The following is a 20,493-nucleotide window of genomic DNA, read 5'->3' on the forward strand; positions in this document are numbered from 1 at the left end:
GCTGCGGCGATATGTGGTGTAAGTGTTCGATTAGTGATTTTTTCTTTCATTTTTATCACTAACCCACAAAATGACAAAACTAAATACACTATCGACAACAATAATGCGAATCACTATGCCCGTCCATAAGGCTCATGAGTGGAAGAGAGAGCGAAATACTCGCTTCACCGCTCTGATTTTTTATGACCCAAACTGCACGGACAAAATAATTCTGCTAGTCATGCCGGAACCACACTGCGCTATTCGCTATTCGTTATGCGAGCTATTCACGCGCATACGGCGAAGTGTGGAAAGTATATTCGCCAATATTCGCTTTATTCGTACGCATAACACATAAGGACGAATAGCAAATACGCGTATCCGTCGACTTGTCGGTTTTTTGACACACTTCAAAGGACACGAATAAGGCGAATATGCGCATTGACTGCCCACACTTCGGTGAATCATTCGCTCGCTTGTGGCGGTCGTATATCGACGTGTCTTATGACTTGTAATCATCCACCAGCGTTTTCTTTTCGGTCTTTTAGATCTTTTAGTAACTTTGTACAACAAGTATTGGTAAGAAACATTTAGGAAATAGTAAATTGCGGCAACTCTCAACACGTCCATCGCTCCACGCAAACAAGACACATATTTGCCTTATTTGGCATAATTCAGCGCACAAGTTCGAAGTGTGGATGGCATGTTTCTTGCTTGCGCGCTTAACATATATTTTGGCGAATACGGCCTAGTCACATAACGAATAGCGCATAACGCAGTGTGGTTCCAGCATCACGTGTATTAGCCGTAAACGCTGTACTGCTATTCAATAGCTATAACATTATGACGTCACAACTATGGTGACCAATCATGGCGCGTTTATAAGTTACGTGACTTTTTTAAAATTCTATGTTTTTAATTCTTTATAATTAATTGAAATATTATTATTTTTAATTTTTTGCATTAAATATCCATATTATTAATAATAAAGTTTCGAATTACAATAAAAAAATCCATAATAATTTTTTTCAAAATCCCATTTGCGCATATATTTATATACATTTTGTGTGTTGTGTCGTCATTAGAAAAGTAATACCGTATATTCAACGAACAATTTTGGTTTACGATTGTATGGATTAATTCTTGGAAGATTAGAAATTCAATTTCGAATACTCTTATTTCATTGAAGATCGAGGAAACTAGTATCAAAGTCTTCGCTTTTAAAAAACAGGAAATTTAACTCAAAGAAAAACCCCCGTAACTTAATAATTTTCCTCAATAGTTATATCACGAGTCACGACTATTTTTCTAGGTTTATGTTTTATTTAATATCGCGCGTTTATTCCTCCAGTGCCCTGCTTGTTTCTATTGTCAAGTAATCGTAAGGGTTCTTGACAATAGCAACAATTTAATGGTAGAGCTTGCATGCAACCAGTTTGCCACGAAGCATCAATGTGTTTTAGTCTAACGAGAATAATATCCATATTATTCAGAATATCACGTCACGTTACGTGTTTAAAAAACTACACTATTTGGACTGTGAGCTCGTATGAGTCACCCGGTCACCGTCCTTGCCGAACCCGTCGCTTGCGACAAACGGCTCGACGAGTAAATTAACCCATAGACACAGTCCACTGAGTTTCTCGCCGGATCTTCTCAGCGAGTCGCGATTCCGATCTGGTAGTAGATTCATTCGTAAAGCAATTGCTCTTGAGTTGTTAGGTCTCCTTCGGAGGCGCTCGGGCAGTTGTTAGCAAATCCCACCCCTCCTGGCTGAGCCTTTGCTCGCCCACCTGTCCTGGTGAAACTGGAAAGGCCTTCGGGCCACCAGTAATCTTTCAATCATAAAAAAAAAAAAATCTCGCCGGATCATCTCAGTGGGTCGCGTTTCCGATCCGGTGGTAGATTCTGCGAAGCATTGCTCTTGTTAGGGTCAGTCTTAGCAGGTTAGCAACACTCTGGTTTGAGCCCCGCGAGCTCACTTACACGTCAAGGAGAAGCTGAAATAGATTCTCAGCATAGGTAGGAAGAAAATAAAAAATAAAAATAAATGAGTCAATACAGCGAAAAAAAAGATCTCAAGATTAGCTATATTTGCTTCGGGATAGAAATAATCAATTCGGTGCAATACGTTGCTATCTGAGCACCCGACCAATAATGTTTGCGTGTAAAACAATAATATCAGTAATAAATTAATTTATATAAAATATGAATAATAATGAGAACGTACCGTAGCTGTACACATAATAAACACAACAGAACAATAAAACCACAACTCGCGTCTTCATTTTGCGAACTAAAGTTGAATTCTGATCAAAAACTTTTTTTTTTTTTTTTTTTCCTACCTATGCTGATAGCCTTGAGAGGCTATTTCAGCTTCACCCTAACGTTAGTAGGTGAGCTCGCGGGGCTCAACCGGAGAGTTGCTAACACTGACCCTAGCAAGAGCAGTGCTTCGCAGAATCTACCACCGGATCGGAAACGCGACCCACTGAGAAGATCCGGCGAGAAACTCAGTGGGCTGTGTCTATGGGTTAGTTCGCTCGTCGAGCCCTTCGTCGCAAGCGACGGGTTCGACGAGGACGGTGACCGGTGCTTGTGGTGCCTAAAAGCACCGTTAATGGATCAGGAGGATCCGTAATGACGTGCTTTGGGCGACGTCGACGGTTTACCATTCGGTCTACTGGGTCGGGTATGTAATTTCCAGCGGCTACGATGAGAGGGTTCTCATGTCGTGCCGCCTTCTCAAAATGGCGCAGCGATGCCGACTGTAGATACTTACTAAAAGAGTCGAGCTCCAGGTCGTCGTGGAGATCCACATTCCTAAGGAACCAAGGCGCTCCGACGGCTATCCTGCAGAATCGTGATTGAATAACCTGAAGGGATTTCAAGTTGGTGCGGGCTGCGTGAGCGAACACTACGCTTGCATACGTCATGACGGGGCGTATACAAGTTTTGTAGAGAGTTACCTTATTGCGGAGGGACAGTTTGCTTCGACTACAAAGCATTGGATAGAGTCGTCCTAGAATAAACGCGGCGCGGTCGCGTACCGTTTTTATATGGGGACGGAATGTCATCCCTCTGTCGAGGGTGACGCCTAGATATTTGACCTTCGAGACCCACGGAATGGGCTGGCCAAAGAGAGTGATGGGACTAACGGCGGAGGTGTTTGCGCGCCTACTACGGAGTGGGATGCTCGAAGTGATGTTCGGAGGGCGACCCCTTTTGAAGAGCACCGCTGCGCTTTTCGTGGGGTTGATGTCTATTCGCCACTTCCGGAACCACTGTCCCAGGGTGGCTACTGCGATCTGGAGTCGCCGATGAAGCAGCGACATCTTCCTACACGAGTAGTAGATAGCCGTGTCATCGGCGAAGAGCGCTAGATGGGTCTCCGGAGACCGGGGTATATCATTGATATACAAACTAAATAATAACGGGGAGAGCGCGGAGCCTTGCGGGACTCCGGCGGTCAGTTGGCGGGGACGAGAACGAGTTCCCTCTACTCGATATCGAAACGAACGGTTCGACAAGAAGTCTCGTATGATGAGCACGAGTCTGTCTGGCACTCCCATGTTGTATAGTTTATAAATTAAACCGTTGTGCCAGACTTTGTCGAACGCCTTCGCGATGTCGAAGAAGAGGGCGCCGGTCGGGATTTGTTTACGCCTATTTAGTCCTATCAGAATGTGCTCCGTGAGGCGGTGCACTTGTTGTACGCACGAGTGTTTTGAGCGGAATCCGAACTGTTCGTCTATGAGAATTTTGTTCGCGGTAACAAAATCCCAGAGGCGTTTCCTAAGGAGCCGTTCGTAAATTTTTCCTATCGTCGAGAGGAGACTAATCGGACGGTAACTAGAAGTTTCGTTTGTCGGTTTGCCCGGCTTATGTATACCGATAACGTCCGCTTCTTTCCACACCGCGGGAAAGATGCAGTGCGTCATAGCGGCATTTAAAATTGTAGCCAACATTGCTATCAGTTGGACTGGCAAGAGTTTAAGCGCACGGTTGTGGATGCCGTCGGAGCCGGGTGCCTTCCTAGGTTGTAGGTTGTGGATCGCGTCTCTAACTTCGTCAGTGGTAATGGGGGGGTAACGCGTCCGAGGGCGGCAGGGAAGCTCTGCGCTCGACCTCCCTGTCGACTAACTCGGTGTGTTCGGGGTCCGCGTGTTGAGTGCTGGTGGTGCACTGCTCTTGCAGTGCATCGGCCAGCAGCTCAGCCTTGTCATCGTCATCGAATGCCGGTGGTTGGCCTGAAGGGCGTACGAGGGGAGGCATAGTAGCGGTAGTTTCGGATTTGAGAGTCCTAGCTAGTCGCCAGTATGCTTGGTGGGAGGGCGCGAGTTGTTCTAAATAACTATGCCAATTATCGTTACGCGCGTCGCTTAAGCGGGAGTGGACTTCGCGTTGTAGACGACGCATCCGAATCCGGTTTGGATGCGTGGGAAGACGATCGTAGGCCCGGATTGCCGCGTTCCTAACTCTTAAGAGATTCCTAAGATCGGGGGACAGTCTGATGCGGTGGAAGCTGTCCTCCACATCGACTTCTTTAGAAGATCTAATGATCGCGGAAGATATGTGATCGGTAATGATGTTTATGGATTCGACGGTGTCCTCGGGGGATAGATTCGAATCCGGGCCGTAAGGGAGGATTGGCGGAGCGGTGTCGGCTAGGCACGTGCCCAGCTTATTCCAATCCACCATGGTCCTCGTAACAGTGACTGGGTTGTGGGGGCGACCGAGCTGCATAACGACAGGTCGGTGGTCTGAGTCGAGCTCTGACATTGCTTCGATGGAACGCAAGCGCAGAGTTACGTTCCTAAGCAATGCCAGGTCTATAGTGCTCGGACGGAGCGCGATGTTATACGGATAACATGTTGGAGTTGGGGGACCGACTATTTCAAAGGTGAGGTCGTCTATAAACGCGTCGAGACGCCTACCGTTAACGTTAGTACGATGGCAGTTCCACCTAGTGTGGTGGCAATTTAAATCGCCTGCCAGGATGACGGAGTCTCCCATGCCGAACAGTGACTCGATGTCACTGCTCAGAAGGGGCTTGTCCGGGGGGAGATAAACGGATGCGATGACGATCGGCTGGTGTCCCGTCAGCGAGATACGGCACACTGACGCCTCGATATGTGAGAGCGAGGGAGTATCGAGAGGGACAACGTGCAGGGCCCGCCTATAGTAAATGGCAGTCCCGCCTTTGGAGGCGGTGAGTCTGTCATTCCTAACCATGACGTAATTCGCTACTTTCGGGTCGCGACGCGAGGGCTTCAGACAGGTTTCCTGCACTAATAGAATATCTACAAGATTATCGCGGAGGAATTCGAAAATTTGATCGCGTTGCCGCGCGAGTCCGTTAGCATTATAGAATGCTAACGTAAGGGAATACGGTTTTTCTCTACCTTTTTGCGCCATTGATTACCGGTAAAGATTTTATAACGTACGCGACACGGACTCGTAAACGTCCATGTGATCGAACGCGGCCGCGAGCCGCTGTTCGGGGGTTGTCGACCTACGGATAGCGTCAGCGAACGATCGCAGACGGTCGAAGTTCACCGCGGTGACGAAGTCGCGCACGAGCGCGAAGTCGTTGGCGGCAGAGGGTTGCGGGGGACGGAACGCGGGCGCGGGGCGAGGTGCGAGCAGGGGCTGAGGCGCGGGGCGTGTCGCGAGCGGGGGCGGGGGTGCGGTTTCCGTTCCCGCCTTCGTATACGGCAGCGGCTTTTTCCACGCCGAGACCGTGGGAACTGCAGCCGGCACGAAGGCGGGTTTCGGCACTGAAGGTGCCGAAGTCTTTGGGCCGACGGTTCGCGGAGCTGGGTGGGTTGGACGTTTCCGCGGAGCCCTGGGACATCCACGGTAGTTCGCGGGGTGCCCTTGCTTAAGGCATAGGACACAGCTGGGAGGTTCGGTCGCGGTTTCCCTATCTCTAACGCAATCTAACGTAGCGTGATCGCCGAGGCATTTCACGCAGCGGGGGCGCGCGTGGCAATTACGCGCTGAGTGGCCATAGAGTTGGCACCTGTAGCACTGTCCGGGAGTGCCACGCTTATGGGGGGCTTCGATCGAGATCCCGGATAGGCCGCAAATTGTCGTGAGACATGCGATCTTCTTTTTGGCCTCCGGGGTGGGTTCTAACGCCACGAGTATCATATTATAGGGCTGTTTGCCCCGCCCGCTGTGCATCCGGTGCACACTAACTATCGGGAGGGCCTGAGCGGTCAGATCCTCCTTAATGTAGTCTATTTCTAGCTCCTTAGGGACTCCGCGTATTACTACGCGGAGCTCGCGGTCCTCCTGAAGAGCATAGGTGTGGAAACCTATGTTCTCCTTTCGGAGGTATGCTGAGAGGGCCCTATGGTCGCCCGGCGTTGCGACCTTGATCTGAATCCCATGCGCGACGTTACGCGCATGGGTGTAGTTAATTTTATTTGCCTGAAGGGCCTGGGACACGCGATTCCACGCTGTCTTCTCTTGAAGTATCAGCGGGGGCGGGGCAGCTACTTGGGGAGCGGGCGCGGGCTTGGGACGCGGCGGTGGGGTTACGCGGCGCGCGGAGTCCGACTCCGGTGTAACTACTACTTTTGGTCGAGAGGCGGTCGCGGATTTAGTCTGTTTCGTCGTGGAGCTCCGGGACTCCACGGCGCGAGTACGCTTTTTGCCGCGCGTTACGGTTTGGAACCCATCCGAAGTTCCAGGCTGAGGGCTTGACGCGGATTCGAAATCCATCTCCGATTCGGTATCGGAGCCTGAACTCGAAACGATCGAGGTCGCGACGGACGAAGCGCGCGATGACGTAAACGACGCGGGCGCGGGGGTGGGGGTAGCGTTAGGCGCTATGTGAGCCGCATCGTGGGAACGTGCGCTCGAACTTGACGCGGCGGCGGGGGGCGCGCGGCGTGCCTCCGAGGCACGGTTGAGAAACGCGGCGACGGACGCGGGGGGGGAGGGATTGCCACGAGCGGCCCTATAGCTGAGATACTCGGCCCTAATTGACGGGTACCTATCCCGGAGGAACCCGACAATGTCCCTAGCACTTTCACTGTCACACACAAAATCTTCGCTCATCTTCGGTCTTCTTGCCCGGGGGGGGCGGCCCCGGGACTTTTGTTGAACTCGCCGAAAGGCGAGGCCCCGGATAGGATTTGTAACCCCCCTGTGCTGCAGGACAGCAAGGAGCAGGGGGGGGGAATGCCTATGCCGTGAAAACGGCAATCGGCGGGGAAAAGGAAAGGAACCCGCTCGGGCTGTATAGTGCTACAGCAGGCAGAATCGCGAGCGGGGGTCTAGTCTTGAAAAAGACTGTTGTTTTTGGGAAGGGTTAGGAAATCGCTAGCCTGTGAGTGCCACAGGAAGCTGAACGTAGCGATTGGTTTTGCCTTGAAAAAGGCAGTTGGTAAGGGTGGGTTCGCGGTTACAAAACTTTAGCGCACAAAAATGGACCTCGATACGCAGATCGCAAGCGACCAACGGATCGGCACGTCCGCACTACCGAATTGTACGCACGATGTATTCACGGTCACTACACTGTCGAGCACAACTGTGAGTTCAGAGACGCGGCTCGCAAGCGGGCCACGGATCGGAAAGCACGTCCGCGCACGACCGAGTCGTGAGCGAGAATGATATCAAAAACTAGCGTTACTACTCGCTTTTATATATTATTTTTTCTTACGTTGTTACCAGAGTTTGCAAACTATATAGTTTAGATTGAATGACGTTACTGTTTATTGACTATTCTGCGTTGAATGTATGTTTTTATACGGGCAGCTACCACCGTCCTACCAGTTACTGTCGCATCTGTTTGTACCTAAGTGACGGTGTTCAAGCCGTAATTTCTGTAAATCATCATCTATTTCTTCTCTTCGAAGGTCATCGCTATTTTTTCATAAGTCACTTCTACGGGCTCTAATATCTAGGCGAGCTTTAAGCGGTCTGCTCTCTTAGATGAATAAAAAAGAAAACTATTTTTTCTTATTTCATTATTTATTATTTATTGGAAATCGTCGTGGCCTGAATGATAACACGTCCGTTGTATTAGTATCGTATCCCACAGCCAAATACCAGTTTTTGTAATGACATACGTACTTATCAAATGTTTACGATTGAGTTCCACGGTGAAGGAATAAAATCGTGTAATAAAAATTAAACCCGCAAAATTATAATTTGCATAAATACTGGTGGTAGGATGTCTTGTGAGTCCGCACGGGTAGGTACCACCACCCTGCCTATTTCTGCCGTGAAGCAGTAATGCGTTTCGGTTTGAAGGGCGGGGCAGCCGTTGTAACTATACCTTAGAATTTATTTCTCAAGGTGGGTGGCGCATTTACGTTGTGGATATCTATAGGCTCCAGTAACCACTTAACACCAGGTGGGCCGTGTGCTCGTTCACCCTATACATAACTATCATAAACAAGTTTTGATTTTATTAAAGCTTATTATAAAATAGGGCCTCGTTGAATAACAAGGCCCTATTTTATAATTTAATTATAATTCGTAAGGCCCTATTTTATAAATGGGATGGAAGAAATTCACGAAACACAATGAAAAAATAATATCTAATAATAATTTGTCAATTTAATAACAAATAAATATTTTTGTTTACCTATGATGAGTTGTACAATATTTTAGAGCACTTTTATATGAGAATAATTTCTTAATTAACTTGAAAAAATATAGAATAATGTTTTTGAAATCCATATTATCTTTAATTTAACTTTGCATTATAATTTTGGACAGTCAGGAGAGCTAGCCATTTGCGGACATTCGCAAATCTTAACACAGGCCGAATTGTCGTCGAGTTTCAAGTAGTCTGGTTTGCAAGCGCATCCCTCTTCGCAGGGTTTGGGCTTACTACAATCAAAACGAGCGACGAGTGAATTGCAAGTACGCGGCGGACATGGGTTCGTGCAGTTGGTAAACTCTTCATTTTCGCCTGAACATTCCTCTGGAAAAAAAACTTGTTTAGGTTTCGTACATGGCATCATAGTGGGTACATGGCATCAATGCGATTCGATTTTAATTTTTTCTTTTTTTTTTCTCTTACCTAAGCTGATAGCCTTGAGAGGCTATTTCAGCGTAAGCTTATCTATAGTAGGTGATCTCACGGAGCTCAAACCTGACGACGTTGCTAACACAACCCTAGCAAGAGCCGTGCTTCGCAGAATCTACCACTGGATCCGAAACGCGACCCACTAAGGCGATCCGGCGAGAAACTAGGTGGGCTGTGTCTGTGGCTTAATTTACTCGTCGAGCCCTTCGTCGCAAGCGACGGGTTCGACGAGAACGATGACCGGGATTACAAGGGTGGGACAGCCGTTACACTAAACCATTGAGACTTAGACTCTTATGTTTGAGACATGAGGTGAATGGTGATATTTACTTTGTGATGCCTAAGGGCCCCGGTGGCAGTTAAGATCAATTGAGCTGTAAACTCGTCTGTTCGTCTATGATAACGAATATCTTAAATGAATAAGAGGCCATTCGTAAAGCATAGAGCAACAGAGTATCTCTTTGACACCAGCAGATAGGTTGCAAATCAGTTTCGAGAGACCGGATGATTTTGTATGGTAGGTATATTCTTGTTTTTAGTCAAAACACAAACAGAGGATCCTCGGACTTGTATTATTCCTCCGCATTGGTCGTCCCCACTATATTCTCACTCGACTTTGTGACTGAGACCTCCTCTAACTTTATCTTAGGACAATAATAGTGGGTTTTTTTTTATTGAACCCTTATGGATGAGTTCAGTTGAAACTCATGTTTCAGTCTAGAGACAGCATTCATTCTGTTTTGTTTATGGGCTACGGTAAGAATCAGAACAAGGCGGGCTCTTCTATCTAAAATTAGAAACACACTGAAATTATTTGACTTTCATTGTACTTACTATCGCAGTCGCTAACCGTTATACAAGTGCCATTTTTAGCCCTAAAGTAGTTATCTTTGCACACACATCCACCGGTGCAATCACTCTCCGACACTCCCGTACACGTTAATGAACCACCCAGATTTGAACATTTCTCCGGTCGACAAACAGACTGTACGCAATTCGAATATTGTTCATTTACCGCACAAGTTTTGAATGAATCAGCTAGAAGTTGTGAAAAGTCCATGAAATATAGTGTGTGGATGAGCATGCGAACTCTCGGTCCACTTGGTGTTAAGCGATTATCTCAGCCTAAAAACACCACATGAAGCTATCGAACTTGGGCGCGGGATGAGTGCTTTGCTGCAATGGCGGTCCTAGAGTGTCCTGTTTGAAATCGAACGTTGCTTCGAGACATAAAAGAGAAAATGGTACCGACCGGCATGGACATAATGAAATGCCCTATTACCTGTACTTAAAACTGGAATAAAGGGTTTTGGAATCAAGTAGTTTTTTTAATAGCTAACTAAGAATTACTAACGGAGGAGGCTTGATGTCTCAGACTCGTTTGTCAACAGTCAAACAGACCTCTGGCTTTAAAAAACCTAAGTACTTAAGTACCTATACTTACAATTTGGGCAATTTTCTCGGGCGACACATTTACCGCTATCGTCTTTTAGATATCCCTCTTTACACACGCATCCGGCTTTGCAGGACTTTTGGTCCACCGATGGGCAGTACATAGGACCGTCCTTCTCTGAGCACGTCATTGGGCCACACTGTGCTAGGACACAGTTCACGTGTATTTCATTTTCAGAGCAAAGGTCAGCTGAAATTTTGCAAATTTGACCGGATTTATCAGGAAACGCGTTAAACTCCTCTACTAGAGATAAGTTTCAGATTAAATCAAAGAATAGCTATTATTCCAATCTATTCTACTATGTAATTCGGTGCGGTAAGAGTGGCAGCATTATAGCTGTGGTGTATAGTCTGTACCATGCGGTCCATGCAACCCATGACCGAACACTGTGGAGAAACGTCACATGTGGTCGCGATCCTCAGCAGTGAGGGAACGATATAGAAGAAGAAGCATATATAACACATTAGCCATCAAGCACGTGAGTGAATCGATTAATATCGGCCTTTGATGTCCATCCGTAAGAATTTTGAATGAAGTCGTAAAAACTAGGCGGCAAATTCTTAAACCATGAGAAAAGAAAACCAATCGGTAGGCAGCGGCTTGGCTCTGCCCCTGGCATTGCTGAAGTCCATGGGCGACGGTAACCACTCACCATCAGGTGGGCCGTATGCTCGTCTGCATACAAGGGAATCTCTCATCTCTTCTCTTTTCGATCGGTTCCTCACTGCTGAGGATCGTGACTCCGTCCGATTTCGTCAACCAACTGTCTCCATCGATCCCGCCCTGCAGCCCACAAGCAGCAGCCTACAAGGGAATAAAAAAAATAAAAAATAAAAATATTTACTCACCGTCACAATCACTGAGTTTAATACAAGTGTCGTTTTTAGCTCGGAAGTAGTTGTCCTTACAGACGCAGCCACCGACGCATTCCCTTTCCGACACCCCCTTGCAACTGAGGGATCCCCCCAGGTCTGAACACTTCTCGACCCGACAAACAGCTTGGATGCAACTTAAATACTGTTCATTTACTGAACAAAGCTGGGCTGAAAACATTAATTACATACTTGGAGTGGTTATGTTATCTTGGACCTAATTACATCAAGATTTATCTGGAATTGTTAGATCTGATGATGGATTTGTAAGAATATTAAAAATACTGTACAACTAATTAATGTATATTGTATTATGTTAAGGTTTTGACTTACATTCACAATCTCTTTCATCGACACAGGTGCCATTGTCAGCCCTACGAAATCCTCTTTTACAAACACAACCGACTTCGCAGGGTTCGTCCGAGGGACACGACTGTGACCTGTATTTGTACTCGCATTTATCAGAATTACAATTGGGCTGTCGACAGCTCGAGTACACTTCGTTCACGGGACATAGTTCCCCTGAAAATAATAGGTATCCAATGTTATTAAAGTACCTTAGCAGCCGTACGTCCTTAAGATTGATTTACCTACAGAGTAATACAAAATAATTCCCAGTACACTGCAGTTATGTAATATTGCCATTTTTCTCATGAAGCTTAAACGAGACTTACATAATTATTAAGGATATGCTTTAACGTAACCCTGTAACCCTGTAACTGCCCTCGTCTATGAGCAACACAAACTTATCCACCACATACTTATTATGTTTTTGGAGAAAAACTACTATCATTATTTAATAAACTTACTATGGCATTCATCGATAGATACGCACGTTCCGTTTTTTGATCTCAAGAAGCCCCCTTCACAAACGCAGCCCGGCTCGCACAGCTCTGTCGATTGCGTTTTACATTCAGACAACTTGCCCAGCTCTGTGCAGTTCTCCTGACGACACATGCCCTTAGCGCAGTTCGTGAAGTATTCATTCACTGGACAAGGCACAGCTACAAATAGATATTAGGTAAATTAAGCTTAATGGAACTACCGGACCATGAGTAGTTGGAATAGCCCCTTAGGCTAGCGCTGCCGTACCGCGGAGACCGGCGTCGTTGGTCGTCGACTATCGCCTCGACGACCCGTCGGTCGGGTGTCCGCGGGGTGGCGCCCCGAGTCTGGTTGTAGTGTTGACCGCGGGAATCCCCTCACTCTGACCGGGTTCTGACCCCGGGCGTTTAAGAGTGCAGTGGAGTCGTTTAGTACGGTAGGGCCCTAAAAATATCCTTGGGCCCGTGGTCTGCTCCCAACATCTGCAGATCATCAAGTCCCACATACCCCACGCGCCTTTTAGGCGTGGCGACCTCGTAGGAGGTTCGGCCCCGGCCCGAAAAAAAAGCCCCTTAGGCTACTAACGATTAGGTTACATAAATGGCGTTATTAAACTATATAGTGTATGGAATAGCGGTATGGTTCTGTTATATGATTTTATTAGGTCCACGTTGACGAAATTTGCATGCACATTGGTTACATAATACACAGGTCTTGAAAGCTAGGACTATACTTTTAAATATCCTTTTAGGGTTCAGAATTTATTTTTACGACTTACTTGGACACTTGTCTTGCGGTATACAAGTTCCATTTTCGTCTCTCAGATATCCTATTTTGCAGGCACATCCATATTCGCACTTCTCCTCATCAACTAATTGGCAGAAGATGATATCATTTTTTTCGATGCACTTCTGAGGTCTGCATAAACCTTGAAGGCAGGTGCGTTCTTCGTTTTCTGGACAAGTAGCTGAAATTTTTAAATTCATTGGGAAATTTACTTCTGATTACGTTCACAGGACGACTTGGTGGCATCATAAATGTTGTGAAACCTATGGAATTTGATAATCACCTAAATGCTAAGAGCTTGCTTGCCTATTTACTTCAATAATAAGTACCTACATAATACCTACAGAAAAACATCCAGATCACAGTAATAAAAATAATATATTTTTTCTCCTACCTACGCCGAAAGTTCGGTTTTCCTCCCGCTGTACAGAGAAGAAAGTGTAACTTTTCCTTCCGCTGTACAGGGAAGAAAGTGTAACTTTTTCTCCCTGGGTACAAGTGCGCATGCACGTTAGTGTCTACGTCTGCTCTCACGCACCTAAAATTCTCCGCCATTGTTGTGCTCGGGTAATTTGCAATATTGTGCTTAGTGTAAAAGTGAAATAAACAAAAGGCAATAAAATTTAATAGTGAAGTATTAAACAAAGATGAGTCATTCATCAGTTCATCAGACAGTTCTTATTCAATTAGTAGTAGTTTATTTAAAAATTAAAAAACAGTTAAAATGTTTTTTTTGAGTACCCCCGGCCAGGACTTCGCCCCTGGACCCCGGCTCGGTACTCTAGGAACTTTCGGTCTGGTAGGAGAAAAAATTGTATGTGCAACGCGGGAAAAAACTAGGACATCTCATCCAGCGTGTTTGCCAATTTTCCACGCGGGAGGAAATTTCCTACTTTTCTCCCTTGGTGCACAATGTACATTCATGTGTCTTTGATACAGGGCCAAATTTTATAATCCGAATAGGGACGTTTCCATTTTGGTGAAAATTACGTTGAAAGATTCCGTTACATAGATAAATTAATAAATATAGGTCAAACTGATAAAAGCGTGTGAAAGGGCCAATTTGTTATTTAATTTACATTATACCTATAAAGATTAAGTTGATTAATATTTCACGTGCGGGTTAGGACTACATCATTTCTTACATAGCAGCGGTAGCGTTGTGTTGTGATGACATTCGTGACCTTTGGCATATTATATACAGATAATGAATGGCTATGGCTCACAACATGTTTTTATAATTACATAATAACTGATGATGTAGGTACACCTAACTGCTCGTTTAATAAAAGTATATTAAAATACATATATTGTTTTTAATCAGAAATAGCGACTTGTTTTAAGTAGATTAGGATGATCTTTAGAACACGCTCGAGCTTTATATGATCTTTAGCCACGTTTCCAAATTTATCCATACAATTTTTCATTCAAGTGCAGCAACGAAGACGGCGTATAAGCTGCTAATTGCTATACACGTGTCTTGCGGAAGAGCATCCGAGAGACATGTCCTCAGATCCCGACCCGTGCTGATTCTGATCCAGCGGGATATTGCGAGGGAATAAGCCGTCTAGACGTGCTTCGGATATCCCCTTGCCCTAGTCCCGACAGACGCCGAACCGGCAGTCTTCACTGCCATGCCCAGTAGGGACAGGGTGGTGGGGAGACACGAGCTTGGCACGAATCGCGTCACCTGGCTTCGCTATAGATTTAGTCGGTTCAACTGCCACATTACCTCGTATCAACCTCAACGCATAGGCGTTTTTTTTAAGTGTAACTTTACTTCTCATACAATAATTCGGCGTGCATTAAAAAAAGCGAGCGAACAAAAACAAAAAAATTACGCATTATTTGGGAACATAATCATCAAATATTCAGATTATTTGTACCGAGACACTTCGCTAGACCTTGAGGTTATTGATAGATGAAGAGCGAGCGAGATGCTAATAGATTTAATATTTGTGATACAGTCGTGATCGTACACAAGTACCGAAACAATTAAGTTTCTAAGGCAAGCAACTTGATAAAGTAGTCATTTAAATTTGGCAGCTTTTTACATAAATCATTTCTCTACTCGATAATTCCACAGCGCTATGCGTTTTCCTTCTTGTGGAGTCTCTATCGGTAGCTAGAGACTCGAAAAAGCTAATGCAATTGCCGATGTCCATGAGCTATTAAACTATCAACAGTGGTCATTCAAATATAGCATTATTTTACGCTACACTCAAGGAGAATCTAAACAAGTCACTTTCACACATTCACTTCCGATTGCATTTTTTTTTCAAACTTAAGACCTCCGCTAGAGTAGATAGTATAAGAGACAATATCTAAAATCGCAATTGAATTTGTCGGATGATACTTAGTTTATCGGAAAAACTAAACTAAAAATAACGGAAAAACGTGACTTGAAACACCGAAATACTCGAAATGCTTAGAACAAAACTGGTCTAAGCTGAAATGCAACAAGAATGTTTGTTTTAAGAGAAAAAAACTGATTCAATCACCTGTACAGAGGACGATGATGTTGACGAACGCTAACACTACGATCCAACTGAACGACATCGCGGCTGATATTCAAATAAACCGTGTGTTTGTTTTTATCACTATTTATAAGCCGTATTTGCCGAGAACTTGTTTTTTGTTGATTCCGTGAAACGATAGCTCAAAGTGTCTGTAATGAGTGATGACGAACGTGCTACAAACCAATGTTTATTAAGATACTATATTTGCCCCGCGGTGAGACGCGCAATTTGCAATTTAAAAAACGGATGTAAAACTTCGTATTTTTGATGTACAACATAGTTAATGTTTTTTTTTGAATACATATTCCCAAATGAAATTAAAATTTAATACTATCAGTATTTGGTTTTCACGCACTAAGCGTTTTCGAAATGACGAGTAGTGTATTGAGAACTTCTTTCTTTGCCGACAAAAGCACCCTCTAAATAGTATTAGTCGTATCAGGAATTAATATGAACAAACTGACAGGCAGGTAAGCATAGCGTGTATTTTAATTTCATTCAATTCCAAATAAAAATTTTGAGCTTAATTTTACCAACTTCAAGACGTCTGATTAAATTTAAAGTGTGCACGCTCCTTTAGGCCGACAACATAACAATTTTATATCTTCGCTTTAGTAACCTGACCGGTATCAACAGATAAAAAAGATGAAATTAGTTGTTAGTTCGATTTGCTATATATGAAATCAGAGACGAACAGTTTGAATTATTTCCATTGCTATATATAGATAGTTATATTTTTATAAGCAATGTGTTGTGGCCTTGTTTTTTTTAGCGAATTGTCGAAAAATATAAAGATTTCTGTGGTTACGAATGGTTCGATTTTTCTCTTTTCACAGAAACTTCCAACACTCAATAGTGTGGTGTGTAAAGTTTTTTTTAAGATTGAAGGGTTACTGGTGGTCCGGGGGCTTTTCCAGTTTCCCAGACAGGTGGGCGAGCAAAGGCTCAGCCATGGGCTCAACCTGGGAGGACTTTTTAACATTTATCCTAGAGAGAGCAATACTTTGCTAAATCTATTATACCACCAGATTGGGTTTCGAAAAATGGGAGTTAGATAAATAAGTAAGAATGCAAAATGACACATGACACATGGAAAGTAGGTAGCAATATTAAGCCAAGGAGACCTGAGGCTTCATACTCGTATGTTACAGCCCTAACAGCATCCTGAAGGCATTAACAGACCGTTATGACTGTCGGTACTTGAACCATTGTACCATGGTACACTTGCGGACTAAATAATAATAATAATAACGGTTGGTTCGAAGTAAGTATCAGTTGAATGGATTATTTGAAATGTATTCAACTGATAATTATTTTTAATAAATGTATCTTTTTTATTTGATTGGTTTTGTTAATCTTGAGTATGTTTCAAAGATACTATGTACACATATGGACTTGTTGTGGTCTGAAATAAAATAAGTCATTCATTCATTAATGGTCAAACAGGCCGCAGTGTGCCGCTAGGGTCCACTGACCTATGGCCATAATGGACTAGGTACCACCTATACGTAAAACAGGAATAAAGGGTTTCGGAATAAGGTAGTCGTTTAAATAAGTAAGAACTCCTAACTCCTAGACGCATGGAAAGTAAGTATAATATACCTACATACTTCTTCTCGGTATACTATATGTTCTCGGCATACTATATTTTATGTAGTATGCCGAGGAGGCCTGAGGTCTCAGACTCGTATAACAGTAGATCAAACTTCTGTCATTAAAATCCTACTGAACTCAGGCTATATCAAACAGATCACTTATTGAATGTACCTTGTACGTACCTATACTTACAATATGGGCAATTTTCTCAGGCGACACATTTACCGCTATCGTCTTTCAGATTATCCCTCTTTACACACGCATCCGGCTTTGCAGGACTCTTGGTACACCGATGGGCAGTACATAGGACCGTCCTTCTCTGAGCACGACATTAGGCCACACTGTGCTAGGACACAGTTCACGTGTATTTCATTTTCAGAGCAGAGGTCAGCTGAAATTCCCTCAGACACAGCCCACTGCGTTTCTCGTCGAATCTACTCAGTGGGTCGCGTTTCCGATCCGGCGGTAGATTCTGTGAAGCACGGCTCTTGCTACGTCGTCAGGTTTGAGCCCCGTGAGCTCACCTATTATGTAGTTAAGGTTACACTGAAATAGCCTCTCAAGGCTCTCAGCTAGGTAGGAAAAAATATGTAACTGTGGTGTAAACAAAACTTGTCAAGTTAAAATAACATAGAAATATTTATTTGCTCGTTACAATTGATCGAACCAACTTTTACATTGTACGTGATGTTCACGAACGTCAACACTATGAGCAAACTGAACGACATCGCGTTTGATATTCAAATAACCCGTGTATGTTTATTTTATCATTATTTATAAGTAGTATTTTTCGTGAACTTGTTTTTTAGGCGATTCCGCGAATCGATAATTCCGAAAATTCCGAATTTTATGTTTATTTTAAAACTCGATTTATTTAACTGCCCTTGTGAAGTGACAAATTAATCAATTAAGATTATGGACAATAGTTTGCCAGTGCAGTGGTCGGCAACTCGTGGCGAACTGCATGAGGCTCTTTGACTTTTCAGCTACGTCTCTTCCGCGAAATCCTTAGTTCAGGCACGGAATATCTTATTATTTTGCCTTGTAAGGGACGACTAAACATTTTTAAACACAAGGCTATAAAAATACGCGTTAAAAAAGGGTATTTTTGTCAATTTTGTTCATTTGTGTGATACATATCTATCTTTGGCCGAGTTTCCGATCACTTTACTAGCGTGAAGTGTGAACCATGTTTGAATTTCAATGTGTAATGTTACTTGTACGTTGTTCTTCTGCCGCAATTGCCTCAGTATACGACTTTGAAACGTTGTAGGCGTCAAAGATTAACTTAAGAAAACTTAACTTATTTTAGGCAAACAAAAAAGTAATGTATGTCTTAAGAACGCACCGGCAACTAACAGCGAAACGAGTTTTAACGAGATTCACGCTATTTTTTTCCTACCTATGCTGATAGCCTTGAGTCTTTTTCAGCTTCGCCCTAACATGTATTCGCTTGTCGAGCCCTTCGTCGCAAGCGACTGGTTCGGCGAGGACGGTGACCGGTGCTTGTGGTACCTAAAAGCACAGATTCACGTCAACATTATGTGATGTGATATGTGATAGTCGGGGAGTCCCCTGTCGGAATATTTTAGGCAATGCAAGTACACACAGTTGTGGCAAATATATACTAAAACGTTTAAATGGTTCTGTGTTCGGCCTACAAGAGCTCCGTTACTAGTTGAAGAGAATTTGTTGCTAATCATTGTTATGTTATATAATATAACTTACTGAAACGCGGAAGTATATCGAGGGGTGAAAGGATATTTTGTTTAAGCGACATTTCGCTTAATACGCTATTTTTATCTTTGTAAGTAATTGTACGTTTTATTTGGTATAAGTATCAATAGTTCGATGTTTTTATTTGAACTTCAATTAAATTTACTCTGTTGTAATAGGTGCAGCAGCTTGTTGGTTATGTGATATGTTTCTAAATTTTAAACCTTAAATGGCTCTTATGTAAAGTTGCAAAGATGTCGCTTAAGCCAAATAGCCTTTCACCCCTCGATGTACTATAAATATTTGCATATTTATATGTATCTCTTTTTTTATTCCATATAATATAAAATATGTATTTAAAAATTCATTTTATTGGCCATAATTATATCACAAAAATGTGCCAATATTAAACTTTCAGCACAGCAAACTTACAGCAGCCCTCAATTTATTTTCCTTTAACACCTAGTAAGAGAAAAATAAACATTTTTTTTATTGCTTAGATGGGTGGACGAGCTCACAGCCCACCTGAAGTTAAGTGGTTACTGGAGCCCATAGACATCAACAACGTAAATGCGGCACCCACCTTGAGATATAAGTTCTAAGGTCTCAAGTATAGTTACAACGACTGCCCCACCCTTCAAGCCGAAGCGCATTACTGCTTCACGGCAGAAATAGGCAAAGTGGTGGTACCTACCGCGCGGACTCTCAAGAGGTCCTACCAGCAGTAATTACGGAAATTATAATTGTGGCGGGTTTGCTTTTTATTACACGATGTTATTCCTTCACCGTGGAAGTCAATCGTGAACATTTGTTGAGTACGTATTTCATTACAAAATTTGGTACCCGCCCGAGATCCGAACACCGGTGCATCGCTCAACACGAATGCACCGGACGTCTTACTCGGTATCCTTTAGGCCACGACGACTCCTAAACATTTTTCGATTGCTATGGTAGACGAACTTGGACCTCATCATCTAGCGATTTCGCTCCGGTGGTAGATCCTGCGAAGCACCAGCCCTGGCAAGAGCGCTTGCTAGGGTTAGTGTTAGCAAATTCTCTCAGGTTGAGCCTATGAGCATGAGCTCACCTACCCATCCGCGCGAAATTGGAATAGCCCCTTAGGCTACCAGCGAACTAGGGGGAAAAATATAAATAAACTCAGTAGAAGCTTCACTTGGATTCTAATAACAGATATAACAAGTCATATTGAAAGTAATGCACGCAACACATAACAAAGTTAATCGTGACAGAAAATTTCTACAAAAAGTGATTAAAGTTAACAATAAATTGGTTCAGTTAATCGTGTCTAAGGCATAAAAATAAAATTTACTATTAATGTTATTGTTTTCGTTTTTTTTTTATCGATTAGATATGTAGACGAACTCGTGGCCCACCTGGTGTTAAGTGGTTACCGGAGCTCGTAGACATCTACAACATAAATGCCGTAACCTACCTTCAGACATAAGTTCCAAGGTCTCAGCTTTTACAGTACAACGGCTGCCCCATCCGTCGAACCGAAACGCATTAATTACTGCTTCATGGCAGAAATGGGCAGCGGACTCACAAGAGGTCCTACCACCAGTTATTTCGCAAATTATAATTTTGCGGGTTTGATTTTTATTACGCGGTGTTATTCCTTCACTGTTGAAGTCAATCGCTAACCATTTATTAAGTACGTTTTTTATTGCAAAAATT

The 20,493-nt window shown here is 43.8% G+C and overlaps 1 protein-coding gene across 7 annotated transcripts in view; it reads right to left on the reverse strand.

The window, feature by feature from the left end:
* The window catches only part of LOC101735367 (zonadhesin), a 74,361-nt gene that overhangs the window by 49,138 nt on the left and 4,730 nt on the right, over positions 1 to 20,493 (reverse strand). For 5 of the 7 annotated variants that reach the window (XM_062675069.1, XM_062675068.1, XM_038018721.2 and 2 more), the window contains exons 4-8: positions 12,960 to 13,148; positions 12,166 to 12,360; positions 11,690 to 11,878; positions 11,333 to 11,527; positions 10,476 to 10,673 (exon numbers count right to left, since the gene is read on the reverse strand). In XM_062675069.1, coding sequence (XP_062531053.1) covers positions 10,476 to 10,673; positions 11,333 to 11,527; positions 11,690 to 11,878; positions 12,166 to 12,360; positions 12,960 to 13,148 — 966 coding nt within the window. Of the gene's footprint in view, positions 1 to 8,536; positions 8,927 to 9,865; positions 10,070 to 10,475; positions 10,674 to 11,332; positions 11,528 to 11,689; positions 11,879 to 12,165; positions 12,361 to 12,959; positions 13,149 to 20,493 lie in introns of those variants that run through there. The other 2 variants (XM_038018720.2, XM_012688775.4) reach the window with 2 other exon arrangements.

This window comes from Bombyx mori, chromosome 22 (assembly GCF_030269925.1).
Source record: "Bombyx mori chromosome 22, ASM3026992v2".
Classification (NCBI taxonomy): Eukaryota; Metazoa; Arthropoda; class Insecta; order Lepidoptera; family Bombycidae; genus Bombyx; species Bombyx mori.